This window comes from Periplaneta americana, chromosome 16 (genome assembly GCF_040183065.1).
Source record: "Periplaneta americana isolate PAMFEO1 chromosome 16, P.americana_PAMFEO1_priV1, whole genome shotgun sequence".
Taxonomy (NCBI): Eukaryota; Metazoa; Arthropoda; class Insecta; order Blattodea; family Blattidae; genus Periplaneta; species Periplaneta americana.
In genome coordinates this window covers 108,252,127-108,274,377 of record NC_091132.1, presented here as the reverse complement: position 1 = coordinate 108,274,377, position 22,251 = coordinate 108,252,127, and the positions used below count along the sequence as shown (strand labels likewise).

The 22,251-nt window shown below is 36.1% G+C and overlaps 1 protein-coding gene across 1 annotated transcript in view; it reads right to left on the bottom strand.

Annotated features, from left to right (window-relative positions):
* The window catches only part of LOC138691397 (tachykinin-like peptides receptor 86C), a 371,968-nt gene that overhangs the window by 30,243 nt on the left and 319,474 nt on the right, over positions 1-22,251 (bottom strand). Inside the window, exons 4-5 of the mRNA XM_069813309.1 lie at positions 13,001-13,197; positions 8,123-8,259 (exon numbers count right to left, since the gene is read on the bottom strand). Coding sequence (XP_069669410.1) covers positions 8,123-8,259; positions 13,001-13,197 — 334 coding nt within the window. The remainder of the gene's footprint in view (positions 1-8,122; positions 8,260-13,000; positions 13,198-22,251) is intronic.

Here is a 22,251-nt window from a genome sequence, read left to right as displayed (position 1 = left end):
TGAAACTTTACGTAATTTAGGATCTCGTCTATGTAGCTTCTGTTTAAACGGGTTCATTTCAAGACAAATGCTCTATATTTTATTTTTAAAATGTTTTGTTCCACAATTTCCCTATTGACTCAATGTGTTGATGCATCCTTTAGGAGAAAAATGTAACTTCTACTAGATAACCATCGTATTTTCCATCTAAAAGGTAAATGATAAAACCCAGAACGTGAAATTCTTATCCACATTTTCAATCTCTATTAGAACTTCATTCCGCGAATAGGATTAATTCGCTCAATGCTAGATAAGGGTCCCTTTAGCACAGCGTTTGGAGCAGAAGGTTAATTGTAGGCTATTCTCTCTTTATGGAAAAACAGGGCAATGATATTATGAACCAATTTTGGTACCTTTCATGTTGGAAACTCTTTATTTTGTAGAATTTAATCTGATAAAATTCACCATTTTTTTTTTTTTTTTTTTTTTTTTTTTTTAAGAATTGAAAAGTAATGGAATTTTCGGAAGGTGGTAGGTACTATGATCAGCACTACAACCATCTACGATCTATTGCGCTAACCCCCAAATTAGGCGATTACCAAGCCTACAGCGGTTGACTACACTAAGGTTCGCTGCGTACATAGGTTTCGAGAAAGCCATCCCACTCGTCTCTGGGCCAGCCCCCCTCTGTGCGTCACCAGCCGGCGTTCGGGTTTGCTATGGAATGATGACAAAATGGAGAAAGTTGGCGGGATGATGTCGATGCCTAATATGGGGAAACGGGAGAACCCGAGAAAGAGTCCAAGGACGACCTTGTCCACCATACGTGTCACTATGGATTTTTCAATGAAAAGTCATAGGTCTAACCGGGATTAGAAATCGGACCGCGCGCCTGCGTGATAGGCTGATGATCGTAGGGGATCTACCTACCCTTATCTGACTGACGTACACAGATGGTCACATTAGTTTGCTGTGGCAGATACCTAATTATTTTATATTCTGTGAGATCCATTATGTAGATCGTAGGTACCTACACAACATTCATTGAACCACCACTACGCACCAGTCAAATGCATGTAAACGGTTAAACTTCCGGAACTTAAATTAGTAGAGATTGGACAAACATTGTAACAACTTAACAGAGAGTAGAAATATAACTACACCTATATCTGTACAATTAGACGAGGTGCGCTACTGCAGTCAACTGATTCTGTATATTTAGAGTTACGTCGCGGACGGTCATGCATGGTTTAGCCTGATAGCATCGTGTTTGGGAGTATATCGTTGGTTGCTAGCATTAAGAAACTATTTGAAGTTAAGTCTGACAAGGTCACGAGCATACTGAAGTGGGCGGTATTGGTACTTATGTTAATATTTCCATTATCGAAGAACAAAGATGTTTCTTGAAGATTCTCCACGAGCATGAGCCATTTTAACAGCAATAATACAATAAAACAGCACCGATCGTCTTGTTTATATTCCTAGCAGTAATACCAACACAGTTAACTTAACCAAGACTCTGTAATACGGCGTATCGAGTTAAACCACAGTCTAATACATACAGTCACGCAACTCATAGACTACGTATAAAATATGCCAACATTTGACAGCTGGTGCGACAGTAGCCCTCTAGCGGCAGGCAAGTTAAAAGTGTGCACACGACATACGATTACACATCAGAAAACGGGTTTTGCGTAATTTATTTTATATTTTTATGCTATACAGTAAGTGTATATGGTTCTTATTAATTTTACTTTAGAATCCTAGAAGAATTTCACACGCAGTTAATCTACAAGTTTCAGAAGCTGGGAATAAACGTAATTCTTTATGCTCCTTACAACTGAATCATGGCCCTGATCACGTATCATGGTTTGAAATAATATAATTGTTCGTACGTGGACGGTTAATTCAATTCATTCCTAAATATATTTATAAACCATTGGAACTCTATATTTCCTGTGAGAAGGGTCAAAATTGTAGGGCATATCTCGTAGGGTACATCGCGTGGTGAACTCCTCTCCCTATTTCCTGAGAAATTAACTATTTTCCATACCGCAAATTGGTTTAAACTCGGCCGCTGAGGTAAACTTAAAAATAAAAAAGGGGAGTATTTAAACCTTAATATGACAGATATTGATTTATGAAGTTCATTATTTTTCCATTTCTTAAGAACGGCATTTCCTTTATTATTTTGAGTCTCAAATAGTGCTGATATTATGGTTTAAATTTTTATAGCAAGTTTACCGCATTTCATATTATATTTCCAGTTTTCACACATAAGCTTAATTTTAACTTATCCTACCTATATAATACGTAATTTACATACACTTACTGTTAATATGACGTAGGTGAGAACAAATAAATAAACACACGATTTTGTTGGAAAAATAAATTGAACTTCAATTAACTTAGAAAATGTAGGCCTAATTTTATTTTCAGAGCAGAAGTGGTGTAAGTAAAAAATGGGTAATGAGAGTTAAAGTAAACATTCTGTAAAATACAGCGCAAAGTAGCAGTTAATATTGAATTTATTTAAACTATTATTAGTCAGTGAATAGCACGAAAGGATATATTAATTGCTACTTTGCGCTGTATTTTACAGAATTTTTACTTTAAACCTCATTACCTAATTCTGACTTACACCACTTCTACACTGAACGGCTCAAATAATCACTGGGAATGTAAAATCAACACCAATAACAGTCATGCAAATTATTACAGAAAAGATTGCTTTTTATATTAAATTTAAAAAGACTCTTGAGAACTTAATACGTCTGCCACATGAATCTACAGCAACACATCAGAAACTTATCGACACAGTCTGGATTTATTCAAGGAGTGAATATTTTGCGAAAGGATTACAATACTCCACGAATTCTTGAAAAATTAACACCACGATCCCTACTTGAATGCAATATAACATTCAACTTTTGAAAAATGTAGCCTATAGAAAAAAAACACGACTAAGAAATTATGAAATTACTCGCATTAAAACATTATCCAAAATCGGAATGCTTATTCATTTAGACATATGATCTCTACGAAAAAATAATATAATATAACAGGTATTTACTTTGTTTTTATTTAAACTCTCCTTCTTGACATACAAATAGGTAGACTAACTGATAACTAATAAATATTTTATAGAACACAATACGTAGGCTACCTACAAGATGGATTATTGGTTATGACTGAGTTATGATTTTCTCTTGGCCTTAGGGAATCTGAAGAACGACAAATTCGGGGATTTAAACTTGTTGTTACTGCAATTTTCGTCATTGCACACATTGCCTTTATTCCGACGCATGATTAAAACGTTATTATAACATATCGCATCCCTTTAAAGCACGTGCTGGCTGTATCAACCCTATGACCAGTGCCTTGCCTGCCGCTTGGGCGCTAGTGTCGCGAATGTTGGCAAAAAAAAGTGTTGAAGTTGCGTGACTGTATGTATTAGACTGTGGTTGAACTCTCAGTTAGGTTTAACAACATTTACATTAACTGCATTTATGATACCTGGCCTAGTGTCAACTCAGCGCCCCGAATGGTCGACAGGCGTATCGTTGCTACGCATACCAAAGCCGCCGAGCGGGCGGGCCACGTCAGGCTGAAACTGACGATATTTCTCGCTTTTGGCGAAATCCAGCGCTGTCTTTGTCATTTTCAGATCAAATTGTTTGAAGAGTCTCTGTATTTTAATTTACTCACATAACACAATTTTGCACTTAAGGAAGGCTTGTACTTTCAACACAGGCTATCTTTTCTTGTGAGGAAGTTGTTCCTCATATTAAGTATTTCGAGTATGGAACGAAAATTTACAAAATAATTCATAATATTCTTCGCAATACTGTACTTCTTTTCTCCGTAACTGGAATGGATAAGTTGGCCCTTACACTCATAGTTATTGGAAGAAAAATAAAGAAGGTAACGTGCGAATTCGAAATGAGACAATGAAACAAGTGGACAGATTCAAATACTTGCGGTGTATAATGACATGAACTGCTGCCAGGAAGTCAAACTTAGGACAGCAATGGCAAAGGAAGCGTTTAATGGAAAAAGTATATTCTGTGGACTTCGGAAATAGAAGTAAGGAATAGACTAGTAAAATGCTTTTTGTGGAGTATAGTATTGTATAGGCCAGAAACATGAACTTTACTACGAAGTGAAGAGAAACGAGTGGAAGAATTTGGAATGCGGATAAGGAGAAGAATTGAGCGTGTGAAATAGACAGAATAAGGAATAAAGCTGTGTTGGAAAGAGTGGGTGAAGAAAGAATAACGCTGAAACTGATCAGGAAGAGGAAAATGAATTGTCTGAGAAGAAACTGTGTAATGAAGGATGCACTGAAAGGAATGATGAACAGGAGAAATATTTGGTGCAGAAGAAGATATCGTCAAATGATAAGACACCATTAGGTATAGTGATCATAATTCATCCTCTGCAAGGCAAAATATCATAAACACAATTTTGCTAACTTTATAGGAGATATAAGTGTTTAGGCCTAAATGTTCTCATAATAATAATAATAATAATAATAATAATAATAATAATAATAATAATAATAATAGTAATTGATATTTCTGATCAATATTTATTATTGCCTCATTAACACTATTTATCTAACTCACATTATTCACTTCGATGTTGTTTTACGATCTAGATTTTAAAATAATAAGTACTTTAAACCTATTGCACTGAATTAGAATTAGAGTCTGGTTGGGCGAAAGAGAAGGCCTGCTGGCCTTAGCTCTGTCACGTAAGGATTAATTTTTGGTCGTACAGAATATATCTGTTATGGTAACAATGATTATTATTAGAGGAGAAAAATTTGCTCCGGCGCCGGGGATGGAACCTGGGTCCATAGTTCTACGTACTAAGTGCTCTAACCACTGAGCTACTCCTAAGTTAAATCTACAGCACCGGATCAAATCCCTCTCCTGTAGTGTTTTTTTCCCTTAGTGGCCTGAGTCCAAGTTCGACATACAGTATATGTTGACATATATTAAGTGAACTGCCATTATACTCTTATCAATCAGGTTTCAGGGCCGGACATAACACAAGTACAGCATTACTCAAAATCACGGAAGACCTACGCGAGACCCGGGACGAACGTAAATTGACAATAATGACTTTACTTGACTTCAGCAAAGCCTTCGATTCTGTAGACATTGACTTGTTAATATGTAAACTCAGAAGACTACACCTAGAAGAGCACGTTGTCCTGTGGTTTGACTCTTACCTTAATGGCCGCCAACAAAGTGTGATAGCTGGAAATCGTTCTTCCTCTTGGCAGGCCGTGAGGTCAGGGATCCCACAGGGATTAGTTCTTGGCCCTTTACTATTTATAATTTATATCGACGACAAATCAGAATCTCTAAAGTACTGCCGACACCATCTCTATGCAGACGACATTCAAATATACATAAAATTCCACACTGACGAAATAAATGATGCAATAACTAAAATTAATGACGATCTGGACTCAATCTGGACATGGACACGGAAATTCCGACTTAAACTAAATCCAGAAAAATCACAGTCAATCATTGTGGGCCATTCACATTTGTTAAGCACTATTACCATACCAAATTTGTCCCCGATTAAAATACAGGGCACCGAAATTCCCTTCAGTGAATCAGTAAATAATCTAGGTATTTATATGGATAAAAGTTTAAATTGGAACATTCAAGTTGCAGAAACCTGCAAAAAAGTATTCTCATTAATCCACCCGTTTAGACGATTGAAGAATTTTCTACCCTTTTCCATGAAAAAAATGTAAGTGCAAACACTCGTGATGCCCCACTTCCATTACTGTGATATTCTGCTTACTGACCTAAGCGTTACTTCGGCGCAGAGACTACAACGTGTTCATAATATGTGCGTCCGTTTCTTCTGCAATATTCGCCGGGCTGATCACGTAACACCATCCCTCGAAATGTTGTCCTGGCTCCGTCTAGAAGATCGTAGGAAAATCCACTGCCTTTCCCTTCTCTTTCACATATTGCATTTCTCCACTCCTGTCTATCTTGCGTCTCGTTTTCAAAATTTATCCACCCATTATAACCTAGACACACGATCACAACACTCTTCAATATTATCCATTCCCTCCCACCGAACATCCTTATATTCATCTTCTTTTACTGTGGCTGTTCCTCGACTTTGGAATTCCCTACCGAGTAATGTCAGGGACTGTCAGACATCAAACCAATTTAAGAATAGGCCAACGAGATATTTTTATAACAATTCTTGTTAACAATAATAGCTGTTTCAGGTTTCTCAATGTTTAATGGTTATATAATATCACAGACAAATATCTAAATTATCTCATTATTATTAATATTATTACTATTATTATTATCACTATTATTATTATTATTATTATTATTATTATTATAACTATTTCTTACCAATGTTTATTATTGTCACACTAACATTAGTTATCCAATTTTCATTATTTATTTTCATGTTGTTTTATGATCTAGATATTAATGTAATAACTATGTAAGCAAATGTATTTAATTAGAATTAGAGTCTGGCTGGGCGGAAGAGAAGGCCTACTGGCCTTAGCTCTGCCAGATTAAATAAATAAATTATTATTATTATTATTATTATACAAGGAGCGCACTCAGTTCAGTGACTTGGTGGCCGGGATTCCTCAGTAATATGCACTGTTGGGCGAAGATCCCCGGCGATGGAGCGAATTTTTCTCTTCTAATAATCATTGTTAGCTCTGTCAGGTTAAATAAAACATAATTCAATAAATAACTAATTAAAATTCAAATGCATTTTACAGGACTTGTGGTTTACATTGCTCCCGAAATAATCCTTCTAAGGGCCGATTGTATAAACCATTTAATCTTCGATCAGAGGTGAAAGTGATCCTCGTTCTAGCTGAACTTGGAATTTTGTGTTGTATAAAGTCTAATCTGAGATTAATTTGTCTTAAACTAAAGTCAACTTTGACTGAAGAAATTTCTCCGATTAAGTTAGATGATCCAAGTTCAATTATTTCTTTTCTGTTTGATATATACGAGTGGCAGATTGTGCAAAAAGAATAACCATTATAATTAATATTAATAGATATGGTGGGTATATATATATATATATATATATATATATATATATATATATATATATATATATATATATTCAATTTCTTGCCTTAATACACAAACATTCTTATATTTTATAAGGCTACATCGTGTTCAGCAGTATCAAATAACATAACCTATAATTATATTATGTTTATAACAACCATTAATTATTAATGGATATGATAGATACATTCGTAAATTTTCAATTGACTGTATTCCTAAACGAAAATTGTCGTTTTATGAAGCTTTATTATGTTTAGCAATATCAAACAACATAACATGATAATTTGGAGAAAGGTCAACCATCTTCTTATTGTTCGCCATTATTTACAATGCACAAAACAAACCAGTGTCTCCAACAGAGTGTACGGAAACTCGCCAAAATAGTTGGAAAGTCGCTTGATTTCTCATTATCAACAAAGAAAGATTAAATTTTGTCACTATGGGGTGCTAAAAAGGTCGCTAAATCCCTATTTAAGCAATATAAAAGTTAAAAGGAATTGTCGTTGAAAAAGAGTTAAAGTCGCTATATTGGCAACACTGAGCAAACCTGTACAACATGGCCCGCGCATCACATACTTCATCTGTGTATGCGATGTTGCCAAATCCTTTTCACGTGAACTTAGATTGTGTTTGAACCAAGGTAATTTGATCGCAGGAAAGTTTTATACAATAGAAGAAGTGTCTGAACTCGGTTCACTTTCCGATCTTCGATCAAAGTTGATTTTTAGTCAGAGAGCTTTATACAATTGGGCCTAAATGTTTTAATTACTGGATTTGTTCATGCGAACTGTGTGTATAATAAGTATATAACAGTGCGTCACTGAGAAAAAAAAAAAAGAAAAGTGTCAGTGTGTCTCATTCCAATAAGTTAATCGGTATAATCGGTTCGCTTTAAAGTAGGCCTAGTCATCGGGAATGTAGCGACGTTTGACCTTAAACTTGGAGACGTCACGTTTTAAAGAAAGGCAATTAACATCGGCACAGAAGATTAATCGTTATTCCCCCAGAGAAGAATCAGTAGCAATTAGACACAGGATGTCGCTCACCTCTGCACTTCTCGGATCTGGAGCGCGCCATCTCGGACTGGCTGTTGTGTTTAGTGGGGCGCAACTCCAAGCTGTCCTTGTCTTTCCGCCGGAAGCAGCAGCATTCGCAGATGATCCGCTGGAAATATACGCGGAACCTGCAAATAAAAAGTAATTCCTTAGTCGTTATTCGTCGAATGTTCCCTTAGGAAATTGCCGAGTTGGGTTACAATAGATAAAATGGACTTGGAAGAAAGAAAGTTCTAACATTATTGGCTACTTCGTCTTCCAGAAAAACACGACTGACTGCGAGCTTCGTAAGTAATGAAAGAGAGCCAGTAACTCTTCATCTCGCAACATTTCCTTTGTCGATTATCGATCCGCTCTGCCACTATCCGTCCATTATTTATTTTAGATATTAGAAGTTGTATCCCTACCTTTCCTAGCTTGCGCCAATCCCATGATGCCTTTGTTTTTTTCTCTTTCCTTTGTGTAATGGCAGGGCCCAAACTTGCCGTTATTCGCCTCAACTCTACGAGTGTGCTCATAGATGTCGCTAGTACCAGAAGCGTAGATCACTTAGTTCGTAAGAGACTATGTAGAATGCACCACAGGTGGCGGATCACTCCTAATTAGTAATGATGATGACGACAATGGAGAATTGAGTCCTATAGTTCCAAAACCTGCCTTCTCCTCAAAAATCAAAAAATGGATTAGAAATACCAGTACATTCCATATTATAAAATCTAGCTACTTTAATGTCGTTTCTGTTCTAAAAGAATCTGATCCTATTTGAATGTGTGCATGCAAGAAGATGACTTCTCCAAAAGGGCAAGTTTTCAGGAGAAGGTTAAAACTGATCTGTAGTTATGTGTCTTATTGCACAACTTCTTTATTACAACATATCAATAGACAATGTTAATACCTGCCTTTCTGAGGTATTATAAGCAAACAATTTTATTTGCATTAAGTACAATTAAAAATCAGTTTTAACCTTCTCCTGAAAACTTGCTCTTTTGTAGAAGTTATCTTCTTGCATGCGCATATTCATTTAAAACTATGCGGAAAAATTCAGTTTTATTCCACAAGCTGCCTTGTCCTCAATATAATTTTCCAAAGTTGTCTACTCCAGGCCCTTTTCAGAAGTTGCCTTATCCTCATAAATATATTCGGCGATCTGTCTTGTTTATTTCAAAGCATGCCTTATCCACTGATTACTATGATATATATATATATATATATATATATATATATATATATATATATATATTACATGTATTTATTCTGCTTAAAAGGGGAGGGATTTAATGTTAGAAACTATACAGTTATCAGGGGGGAGCAATTCTTTCGTAGTGTTTCATGCAGTTACAGGAGTGTTGTAAGAAGGGGCCATTCAGTTCAAGAAATCAACCGTACTGTGCCTCCAGCATGTAGAAACCATATTACAAAATAAAAATTAACTGTTGTTTAAAATCTGCTGAAAACATATTTTTGCAGATTTCTGGTAATTCACATATCCACGGCCTTGTCTAAGGGTATACCTGCCTTCGGGTAGATCACTCACCATGCACTTGCACCGACGCATGCCACTGTTACATTTTCCCCTCTCTACGTGTTGCTAATTGCAACATAGCGTTCGCTAGATTTTGACCGTATAGTGTTCAGTTGTTGCTCCGACGCTACGGTATTGTAAATCTTTTCCGATTTGTTGAGTGGATTGTCCTCTTCATGTACCTTGTGTGCTGAAGTATAACATTCTGACAAACTCTTCCCTCTATGTAAAATAAGTGCCTCTGAAGTCTTAATAGGGCGACTTTTGTTTCTTTTCAGAAAACTACTTATGAATTTCCAACATGAACGTCTTGCGTTATTGTTGAATTTGTGACCATATTAAGAAATCTCTGCGTACGAGTATTTTTCTAACATTTGTTGGGGTTCAAGGAAATCGCTTCCGAGCAGCAATCAATAGAACTAGGCAAGTTCCCTTCTTCAAATAAAGTAAATGGCCCTATTTTGCAAGAATTGACGCTGTCTAAAATAATTGTGTACTCTACATGAAGAGTGACTTGTTAGGCACAGCATTCTTTTCTGTACATGATCTTATGGATTAACTTTTCCGATATTCTTTCATCGCTTCTTTCATATTATTCTCATTCCATATTGTTCTATTTTTCATAAAGAAAGAGAAAGTTTTGGCATCAGTAACAACAATGAAATTGCACATTGCATTCGGAAGTCGTTTGATGGTTTGTCTTTCAATATTTTTTCTTAAAACAACATGCATAAAATCATAAAAATGAATTATTAATTGAAATGTTTCTGTCCCGAAATAGGAACATTGCACTAATTATACACAATTCCTCAGCAAAAGTGTCCTGAGCGTTAAAAACAAATTTATACCACCTCATAATCGTCAAAGCCCTATTCTCCGGATTGAAAACATAATAAACCTTTTGTAAAATCATTTTACCTTATTTACAGAGAATAATTTACCACTTAATTTTACAACAGGACGAAATATAAAGATATTCTAATAACCTTTTCTCACTTTCCGCTATCTGGAACTCGGATTTCACACACAATCTCACTCCCATGTGCCCCAATCAGCTCTAGAATGTTTCGGCTTTCCATGGACTAGCTAATGGAATGTATAAAGAATTCTCCAACACGTTAGGACTGTCCGGTAATTGGCCCCCTACCCTTTTTATCTGGAGTCGAGTCAGACAATTCCTCAAAATTTGACGTCGGACGTGGTTTTGTTCCGGTGTTAACAAACGGGGAACCCACCTTGCGGAGACCTTGGACATGCCCAAGACACTGAGTAGGATGTGTGTGCACTCGTTCAGCAGAAATGCATAACCTCGCTAATTTCCCGCATTTTCATTTGAAGAGCATTCAACACCATACCATGGTGTTGAATGGATTCATGAATTTTGTCTACTATTTACTTACTTGTTGCTTCTACTGGACGTCCACTGTGGGGGTCAACTTCCACACTCTCTCGGCTATGTTTAAACAGTACCGTCCATTTTTTCACAGACGGAAACGTTGGAGCGGATTCCTTCAGTGTAGCATCCATGCCTGCTTAAATTTCTGTTGGACTCATTCTCTTTTTTACGAAATATTTAATGATACCACATTTTCCCTTTTTGTCAATCTGTTCGGTGCACTAACTTGAAAATTAAACTATACAAAATATAATCAACAGAAAGTTTTGAGCTTTCGTGCTTCAACTAATGTAAAATGATCGCTAACAATGGTGGCTTTGTTGATGCGTTTTCAGTGCTATGTGCCAGAGCAAGAACTTTTCAAACGTACCTTATATAATACATCTGTACATCATGATGGGATTCTCTAGCGAATACTGAACCGACGTTTATATTCTAAGATGGAAGAACAGTTGGAAGAAGAGCAGTTTGGCTTCAGGAAGGGAAAAAGTACGACAGATGCAATTGGACTGCTACGAACAATCGACGAAAGATACCTGGAGAAGAATAAAAAAGTGTATGTAGTATTTGTGGACGTAGAAAAGGCTTTTGACAGAGTTGATTGGAATAAAATGATGGGGATCCTAAACAAATTTGGTGCGGATTGCAAAGAGGGGAAGCTGTTCAGTAATATTTATATGAAACAACGAGTCAAAGTCAGGATAGGAAAAGAAATGACAAAAGAAAGTGAAAGAGGGAGAGGAGTACGTCTAGGATGTCCTTTATCCCCTACACTATTCAACATCTACTTGGAGGATTTATTAAAGAACTGTTTTCAGAACATGGGGGGAGTGACAGTAGGGAGAAGGAGAATACAATACGTTAGATTTTCTGATGAAATAGCGTTGTTAGTAGAAGAGAAGATGATACTAAGGGATATGCTACTGGAGCTAAATGACAGCTTTGAGCAGCATGGATGAAGATAAATGCAAATAAGACGAAGATCATGGACACAGGAAGAAAAATAAAGAATGTAAACTTGCAAATTGGATACGAGACAGTAGAGGAAGTGGACAGCTTCAAATGCTTGGGGTGTACTATAAGCAGTAGTATGAGCTGCTGCCAGGAAGTCAAAAGGAGGATAGCAATGGCCAAGGAAGCTTTTAATAGAAAAAGGAGCATCTTCTGGTGACCTCTGGAGAAAGAAGTAAGAAAGAGTCTGATGAAGTCCTTTATATGGAGTTTGCCATTATATGGGGCAGAAACATGTACATTACGACGAAGTAAGGAGAAGCGAGTAGAAGCATTTGAAATGTAGATATGGACAAGAATGGATCGTGTGAAGTGAACAGACAGGATAAGAAATGAAGCTGTGTTGGAAAGAGTGGGTGAAGAAAGAATGATGCTGAAACTGATCAGGAAGAGGAAAAGGAATTAGGTGGGTCACTGGCTGAGAAGAAACTGCCTACTGAGGGATGCACTGGAAGGATGTTGAATGAGAAAAGAGTTCGACGCAGAAGAAGACATGAGATGATAAACGACATTAAGATTTGTGGATCATATGAGGACATAAAGAGGAAGACAGAAAATAAGAAAAATAGGAGAACGCTGGGTTTGCAGCTAAAGATCTGTCCTAGGGCAGAACACTGAATGAAAGAATCACGATGGGATGTAACGTCTCGTGGCTTAGATTAATGTAGGGGCACTGATTGGGTTACAAAAGCAGAACTTTGAGCTTGATGTATCTTTTGACTTGTACAATTTTGAATTTTTAAGATTTTATTAACCTTTTAGCCTTCTTATTAATCCTGGGATTGAATTTATAATTCCTAGTATATATATGTATGAGATATACATTATTTGCAGATTTACAGATCTAGATAGACGTCTCTCTTGAGACAAGAAACTTATCTCCTTGTTAAAAAATTTAAAAATCAATTTTACACAAAGTGAATTATTTTGTAGGAAGTACCTGTTGTTCATCCAGTAGTAGATGAGTGGGTTGACCATAGCATTGGACATCGCGAGCCAGTAGAATGCGAGATACATGTGCTGCACGTAACTGCTGGCCGTGATGGAGTTGTTGTGGTACGCGTAGATGAAATATCCATGGTACGGCAACCAGCAGAATGCGAAGATGGACACCACGATGATAAACATGCGAACCACCTGAAACACAATAAACATGTCATAGACATTGCGAAACCACTACAGTAACATCGCAAAAGTAAGCGCATTTGTCGAATGTTTCAAGTATTATCTAAAAAACCGAAAAGAAATAAATAGATATTCAGAAATTTACGATAGTGTTTATAATGCCACCCATACATCTACTAGGTTAGCCAGGGGAGGCCGAGACGTAGATGGGAAGATAATATTAAAATGGATTTGAGGGAGGTGGGATATGATAGTAGAGACTGGATTAATCTTGCTCAGGACAGGGACCATCGGCGGGCTTATGTGAGGACGGCAATGAACCTTAAAAGTCAGTACGTAATAAGTGGGTTATTTTACGACACTTTACCAATATCTTAGGTTATTTATTTAGCGTCTGAATGAGATGAAAATGATAATGCCGATGAAAATGAGTCCGGGGTCCAGCACCAGTACTTGCTCATGTTGGATTGAGGGAAAACCCCGGAAAAAATCTCTCGATCGGGAATCGAACCCGGGCCACCTGGTTTCGCGGCCAAACGCGCTAACCGTTATTCCAAAGGTGTGAACTGTGTGTATGTATGTATGTATGTATGTATGTATGTATGTATGTATGTATGTATGTATGTAAGCAAGCATATATGTATGTATGTATATATGTATGTATGTATGTATTTTAAAGTGGTATATTTACAATATTTCCCCCCCCCCCCACAATGCTTCGAAACGAAACCGATTAGAGAAACACGAGTGTCGTTAATATTTTTGTTATCAACTGTATGTAATAAAACGCCACATTGAATATAGAAAGTATAGGCCAATCATTGTAAGAATGGATATGTATTATCATTGTGTCATCTAATGTTTACTTTCTTAATAGAACTCTTCGCTCGAATTTACTCGTTTAAGAAAAATGGAAGGGAATAAAAAATGACTGATAAAGTGAAAGAAAGCTTCATAATATGTGAGCATCGTACGCATTTCAGTGAAGCTGAAATTTCGTTTAATAGGTTTGGAGCCTCTTCCTTAGGTTCGCTGGTTGTACAGTTCAATACTTTATATGCAACAGTTGAACTTGACCCTACAAAGACTACGTCATAAGTTGCAATTTGTAATGTATTATCCTGAAGAGGAAGGGTGAACCCTAGAACTATTCTGCTGACCCCAGCCAGGCGCATTTCCCACCCACATCAGCTGACTACACTAAGGTTCGCTGAGTATACTTGTTTCCGGAAAACAAACCACTCGTCGCTTGACCATTCCCTTCCTTGTGTCTCCTGAATGGTATTTATTTAATTACCATTAATTTGTAAATTCATTCTGTGAAGTTAAGGCCATCAGATGTTCCCTTTCATAACACTATAAACGCAATACAACTACGGGGAAAAGTGTACGAACATATAGATATAAATTAGTGTAATATAAAAAGTGTGACAAAATTGAAATAAAAAAGGCAACTGCAAATACAAATAGGAATGCAAAATAATGCAAATTAGTATAACAAATTAAGGACTGATACAATAAAAATGAAACATAACAGTGACATTCAGCTCCAGGGTCATTAATGGAAGGGATAGAGACTGTTATAGTATCCAGGTACAGAGGCAAGAGAGACGGTTACTCTAACGCAAGGAAATTGTTACTGAAATACTAAAGGTAAAACATTATAGGCATATCTAGCAACTGCTGAGTAACGTATTTCATGCGATAAAACTTGTTTTTTTTTTTTAGGTTAATTTTAAAGTGTGATAGTGTCCGGCAATCCCCGACGTCACTATATAAAGAATTCCAGAGGCGAGGCAATGCTACAGTTTAAGATGATGAGTAGGTAGATAGAGAAATCCTGTGACGACGAATACAAAGAAGAGATTGATGTTGCTTTCGTATATTGGTGAGGAAATGAAAGCGTGGAGACAGGTAATTTGGAGAAAAGTTATATACTGTATATTGACAATAAAATTAACGAGGGAATACGGGGGAGTCGTACACATCACAAGTGACACTTCGGATTTCTGAACGAATAATCTCAGGCCTTACGGGACTCGGACCTGGACCACCTGCGTGACAAGCCGAAGGTCTAAACCGCTCATCACCACACCGACACGGTAGTGATTAAGTTTCGAGTGCTGAATAAACCAAGCACCTCAACCCATTATATCCCACCGTTTGATATATGAAACACAATACAGCTTATTATGTTTGATTGTTATATATTTGCAATTCTGTTTTTATTGTGATTGTTGGTACACCAGTTGACTTATAAATCATCAACCTCTGTATTGGTAACAATGGAAAACTTAATTATTTTAATTTGGCAGTTGTTGCGAGTGTTGAAATTCCAGTACCAGTCTGTTCGGATGATGGATAACACGTAAGTTGGATTTTTATTTTATGAATAGTTTGTTTTGAATGCTCGATTTTAATTAATTATTTTAACTTGTTGGCAAATGTGTATCCTTTCAGTTCTATTATAATTTTTCATAATAATTTGAATAATATGGACTGGAGGGTTACGTAAACTTTGATGTTTGATATATCAAACGCTGGGCGTTTATGTGAACTTTTATCCATCTTACAGGAAAGATACAGAACAATTGATAAAATGGCTAGATGAGGTGTTAGATGCAAATGAACCTGAAATATGTGCAAGTATACATGCTGCTGACGAAGTGGTACTTAACCCTCCTGCTGATGGCGTCGACAGTGATCGGGATGATGGTGGCAGCGACGACGATGAAACAACTACTTTTATGGATTTGGGCAGAGGAATTTTACGTCAAGAAGGTGAGATGAGGATAGTTAGATAGAGGGACCATTTCAAACAGAGAGAGGATATAAATTTTGAATCAAACGTGAATGAACCTAGGGTTGAGAAACGATCAGAAAATTTAACAACAGTCGCGTCTCATAGAGAATTACCATCGAACTCTACTACTTCATCTCGTCTGAATGTTTATCCTTCTTCAAATTCTGAAAATGTAAACACTTCTATACCGAAGAAAGCAAACAAATCTGTACCCAAGAAAGCTAAATATACAACTGAATGGACTGAAAGAAATCTTCACAAAGCTAATTTAATTTCCCCACTACCCATCCCTAATGATAATATTTTTGAGTTGAATTTTGATAAGTCTCCCGATGAGTTGTTCAAAATGGTATTTGACTTAGAAATTATGGAAATGATATGTCGGCAGACTGTATTATACGCAGCCCAGAAAGGATGCATTATACATTTGTCCATTGAAGAACTATATACATATTTTGCAATTCTTTTGGTTTGCGGTTATGTGAAGGTACCACACCGGCGGTTATTTTGGGAAACACGAGATGATACACACAACTTACTGATTTCAAATGCAATGACAAGAAATCGATTTGACATAATTCATAGATTTCTTCACTTCAGTGAAAATTCTGAAATTGATCAAACAGATAGGGTATTCAAAGTAAGGCCCCTCATTGACTATGTCAACAACAAATTTCAAGAATTTGCTCAACCTCTTGGCTCGAAGTATTCACTGGATGAAGCTATGGAACCGTATTATGACCGTCACTCAATGAAGCAATTCATTCGCGGCAAACCAATACGGTTCGGCTTCAAGTTCTGGTGTTTAGCCACACCTGAAGGGTATCTTCTTAAATTTTGTCCTTATACAGGAAAAAAAGATAGGATTCAAGGTGAATCATTGGGGTCGTCAGTTTTCAAAGTATTTGTATTGGATTTATTCCTGTTAACAGTTTTTTCTTCATTGACAATTATTTCAATTCTTTAGAACTCCTCAACACAATGTTACAACATAACTTAAATGTAATAGGAACAATTCGAGCTGATAGGACTGGAAATGCACCGTTAAAAGACCTAGGAAAACAGTCAAGAGGTGCAACTCACAACCTTCAATCAAAAGACAAGAAAGTAACGCTCATCAAATGGCAAGATAACAATCAAATGACTATGGGCACTAATGTTCAAGATGAAAATGTGACACTTGCTTACGGAACTTGTCAACGATGGAATGCAAGTGAAAAGAAACGTGTTGCTGTTACTCAACTAACAATCATCAAACACTACAACAGGTATATGGGGGGTGTTTATTTGTTCGATCAACACCGGGGATTGTATCGAATTCGAATCGGGTCAAAAAATGGTGGTGGCCATTTTTCAGGTTCTGTTTGAATGGGGCGGTAGTAAACATGTGGTTACTGTACAGAAAAAATGTTCCAGGGTATCCTCTGTTGGAATTCATAAGGAGGATAACATTGGTAACACTTTCAACTCCAAAGTTGAGCTCCCCAAGGATGTCTGTTTTGCCAAAGAAACCATCACTGATACCAACTGAATTGCGATATGATGAACAAAATCATTTGGTGCAATTTCAGGACAATCAAAGGCGCTGTGGATTACGCAAGAAAAATGCAAAATACAACTGCATCAAATGTAAAGTTGCCTTGCACCCAAAAGACTGCTTTCTAAAATTCCACACTAAGTAGGCTAACAGTGTATAATGTGGATTATTTTTGTATTTATGGATAATTTGAAATAAGTGTTCACAATATCTGACTATGTTACAATTTATTCCATTATGATAATGATGATGATGATAATAATAATAATAATAATAATAATAATAATAATAATAATAATAATTTAGTTTCTTGCAAAATTCAGTGTAAATTGTTTTACATAAGGTACAATGGGGTAAGTGGAAACTTGGGAAAAGTGGAACCTATAGTTGTTACGTTAAAACTATTAAAGACTGGTGAAACTATTAGGTAATAATGAACTCAAAAAGGGAATTGGAATTTATATGCACTAAATTTCATGTTCATATTTGATTCTCTGGCACTGTCATACGTTAGGTTCCACTTTGCCCATAGAAAACTATGGGTTCCATTTATCCCAGACTACTTTACGTATGCTCGAAACTTTTTGAGACATCCCCATATCCCAAAACAGTCATTTACCCTGTCACATCCCACATAATTCTGTATAGAACCTTCCAAATAACATTGCTATACACCAACGCCCAGCGCTTATTCTATGTTTGAACATAGAATAAAAGGGCCTAAATAATACTATTTCGAATTCCTTTATATTTTATATTCTTATTTGACATATAATGATAATCTCTGAGAGTTTTCACAAAAAAATCTAAAAAAAAATCTATGGGATATAATGGGTTAATTTATTAAAATCGTAGTTCTGCACAAATGACACAAGTATGCACTCAGTATGAAGTATTCGATGGCCAAGACCATGGGTGGGCAACTCGTGCTCTCGAAGTGTGAACACAACCTCAGTGCAGATAGAACGGACTCTGTACTGTAGTGTCTGCATACAAGTTTGCTCGCGTCTGCAGTAAGTGGCGGCTCGTTTTAAGTGAAAAACAATATAATCCCCAGACCATTTCCCTTTAGTGAGGACTCGAAAGAGAAAGATTATTTCGGAATATGTATGATAAGGCTTTCTTGTGTTAAATTTTAACGTACCTTGTTTACGTGTTTCGACCTATTTATGGGTCATCTTGAGAAAGATTTTTTATTAAGAAGGGAGGTAATGCTTGTATTATGTTCTATTACACTTTCTTACGCATGACATTTTTGTAGTGCTCGGGAAAAGTGGCACAAGTCAAAAATGTTAATTTTACAGGAGAAGGAAAAAAACTGTCTTCACATTGGTTTATATCGATTTGATTTTTTTCTGTATGAATTATTGTAATGGGAAAAATACTTATGTCTCTTTTCCCAAGCGAGCAGATGTTCCGTAAGTTGTCAATAAATTAATAAAAGATGTTTGTGAAAACTGACTTATGCCACTTTTCCCAAGAACTGCAGATTTTATGTTACAAATAAACACAGTGAAGGTTTTAGTAAATATCGAACTGTTCGTAATGCTGCCTAAGTCAGAATTTTTAAATATACTCCTTGGTTCCATATACACTTTATATGCTTGAGTCAGAGTTTAATACAAGAAAGAAGTGTAAAAGGTCTCAATGTACAGAAAGAGCTTAGAAATATGGTCATTTCATCTGACGTGACATGTGAAAAATACTTCCTTGAATTTGTGATTGTTTGCGAATACAACTATTACCTTTCTGAGAACAGAGGAATACTCTTTAATGTAGAAAGACTTGAAAATTCTAGCGTTCTATGTTTCAAATAAGACTTATAATAAGAAATATTAACAAAGAGTGTAATAATAAATAATAAGTGTTGCAGTTATGTTCGTTGAATCTTGAAAAGGTTGTATGCAGTTTGTGTTTCCAGTACTAAACTAATTTACAAAACTAGGAAGTAATATAATTTTGTTATGTGTGCTTAGATACAGTCATTCTGAAATTCAAATCATGGAGTAGATATCACGACCACCTGCATGAGCCGCCAGAGCACATCGTGGCAATGAACTGCTTTTGCAACGTAGCTTGTAACTGCTGCGGCTGGCTCCGTCTGTCTTTTTCTCTTTCAAGGTTTTTTTTAGCACTTTGTGAGCACGAGTTGCCCATCCATGGCCAAGACGTAGGAATTTTTCTTCATAATGGAAATTTTGTGTTGTACAAGTTAAGCAGATAATATGAGAATTTCATTTTTAAGTAGCAAAATAACATTTGAAACTAATTTAATGTAGTCATATACGTCTCATTGGGTATATTAAAATGACAGTTACGTGCAATTTGAAAAAAAAAAAAGGAATTTTTTTTTATAGAGGGGTTATGCAGTGAACTATTTCTTCCATGTGGAAGCTAGTTCAATAAAATACGCTGCAATCAGGAATGCCTGCGATAACATGAAGTGTGAAATACGTGAAGTGTAAAATAATAAAATATATCCAACTTTTATTACATCAATTTTCTTTATTAATGCTGATGATGATTCTGTTGACACGTTTATAACACATAGTAATATAACTCTTCACAATTATTTGACTTTACTCGTAAAATAATCAAAATCACCACCACCACCACCACCACCACCACCACCACCACCACCACCACCACCACCACCACCACCACCACCACCACCACCACCACCACCACCACCACCACCACCACCACCACCACCACCATCACGGACATCAAGCATGGTGTGATGATGATTATGAAAATAATAATAATAATAATAATAATAATAATAATAATAATAATAATAATAATAATAATAATAATAGATTATTCGTATAGTTGAATCCGGTATTACATAGCGTTTGCCAGGAAATAGTTTTTGCACAGGTAAATGCGGACAGCCTTTTATCGTCACAGTCGTCCTGAGGGGCGCAGTTGGTATAGCGCTGGCCTTCTGTGCCTGAGTTTGCAGGTTCGATCCCGACCCAGATCAGTGGCGTTTAAGTGTGCTTAAATGCGACAGGCTCATATCACTAGATTTAGTGGCATATAAAAAAAATCGTGCGGGACAAAATTGTGGCACACCGGCGACGCTAATATAACCTCGGCAGTTGCGATCGTCGTTAAATAAACCGTAATTTAAATTTTTATCCTCAGATCTATGGCCGCGGCACATACACTAGAATCAGACGCGGCGCGAAGCGACGTAACATTTTGTCTTTCATCCATTCCTTATGATGGGGTGTAGAGACCTGCAAAACTGCGCACACAACCGGTTTAGATTCGACCAGTCGGAGCTCAAAAGGCTACGATGAACATCGGGCCGAATAACTCGGTTGTCGAGCGGTTACGCCGATGTATTGCAGAGTAGAAAGAACATCAGGCGGATTTACATGAAACTATCGTTTTTCGAGTACACAACCGGAGTAACAAGGAAATTTACGTTGTCTTATTAAAAAAAAAAGTGTTTGCAAGTATTCTTACAGTTCATTCGACACTATAACACATATATTTTCTTTATTATTCTGAACTTGCAGTAACTTTATAAGTATCGTTTATATTTTAAACTTTCAGAGTTTTACTAATGAAAGTTGCTTATAGATATGTTAAACAATGTTATAGTTTTTCACAGAACAAGACGTGCACAAGCCATGTATATTTTTCTTACCAATAAACGCTATATAGCTGGCGTTTTTCTATTCCAGTGTTAAACAGTATAACGTCATAACTTCATCATTTGATTACGTCCTAACTCTTTCTCGTCACATATTGACTGAACCTTGTTCGATTTGTATAACCCAATGATCGATATTACATAAGTTCATGTAAGATCGCGAATTATTTAGAACACAAATCTCACGCAGAAAGAAATAGTAAGGAGGAAGAAAATACGATCTCCAAATAACACCAGGTACATTTCATCATACAATAACTCTTTAACATTTTCTCAGTATACAAACAGAGTAATAATATTGAAGGATATTTATTTTGTTTAATTACAAAAATATGTTTGCTTCAAATAGGAATACAAATAATTTGACACTTTAATACAATTATTTTTGTATTTCGAACTTGCAGTAATTTGATTAGTAACAAATAAATGAACAATAGACACAGTGACATCGAAGGAAATAGACGTAATGTATAATGTGAAATATCATAATGTAAAGATATTCAAAAATATAATTATAATTCATTATAAAACAAAATAGGAAATAAGTACATAAATCCATTATGACGTTTGTACTTTAAACGAAAAAAAATGTATATGCCTACCTCTAAAACAATAGTTGCATGCTTTTTAATTATTCTAATCAGTTGCAATATTATTCATTAAGACATCAATTTAAAAAGATAAACAGTAATGCTATTTTCAACAATACGATTACTTTGGCTCCCAATGGTTGTTGTTCTGTACAAAATCAGTATAATTTACACATTTCTAAACTACGAATAACAAAAGAATAGCAAGGTTTAGAAACAAATCATTCTGTATAGAAAAGATCTACTTCAGAGAAAACAAGTGTAATTCAAAGAGCTATTTTATTACACACGTGCTAATATCAACTATTTGATGTTCACAATTATTATTAGGGCCTATTACATGATCAGAGTTGACTTCTTGTGTTTATGTATTAATAAATCTGTTTTACTAGTCTAAAGTTGCGCTCGGTGGAAACACTTATTCATGGAATGGCCAATATTCGTTTCACAAGTGTTGCTAGAGAGGCTA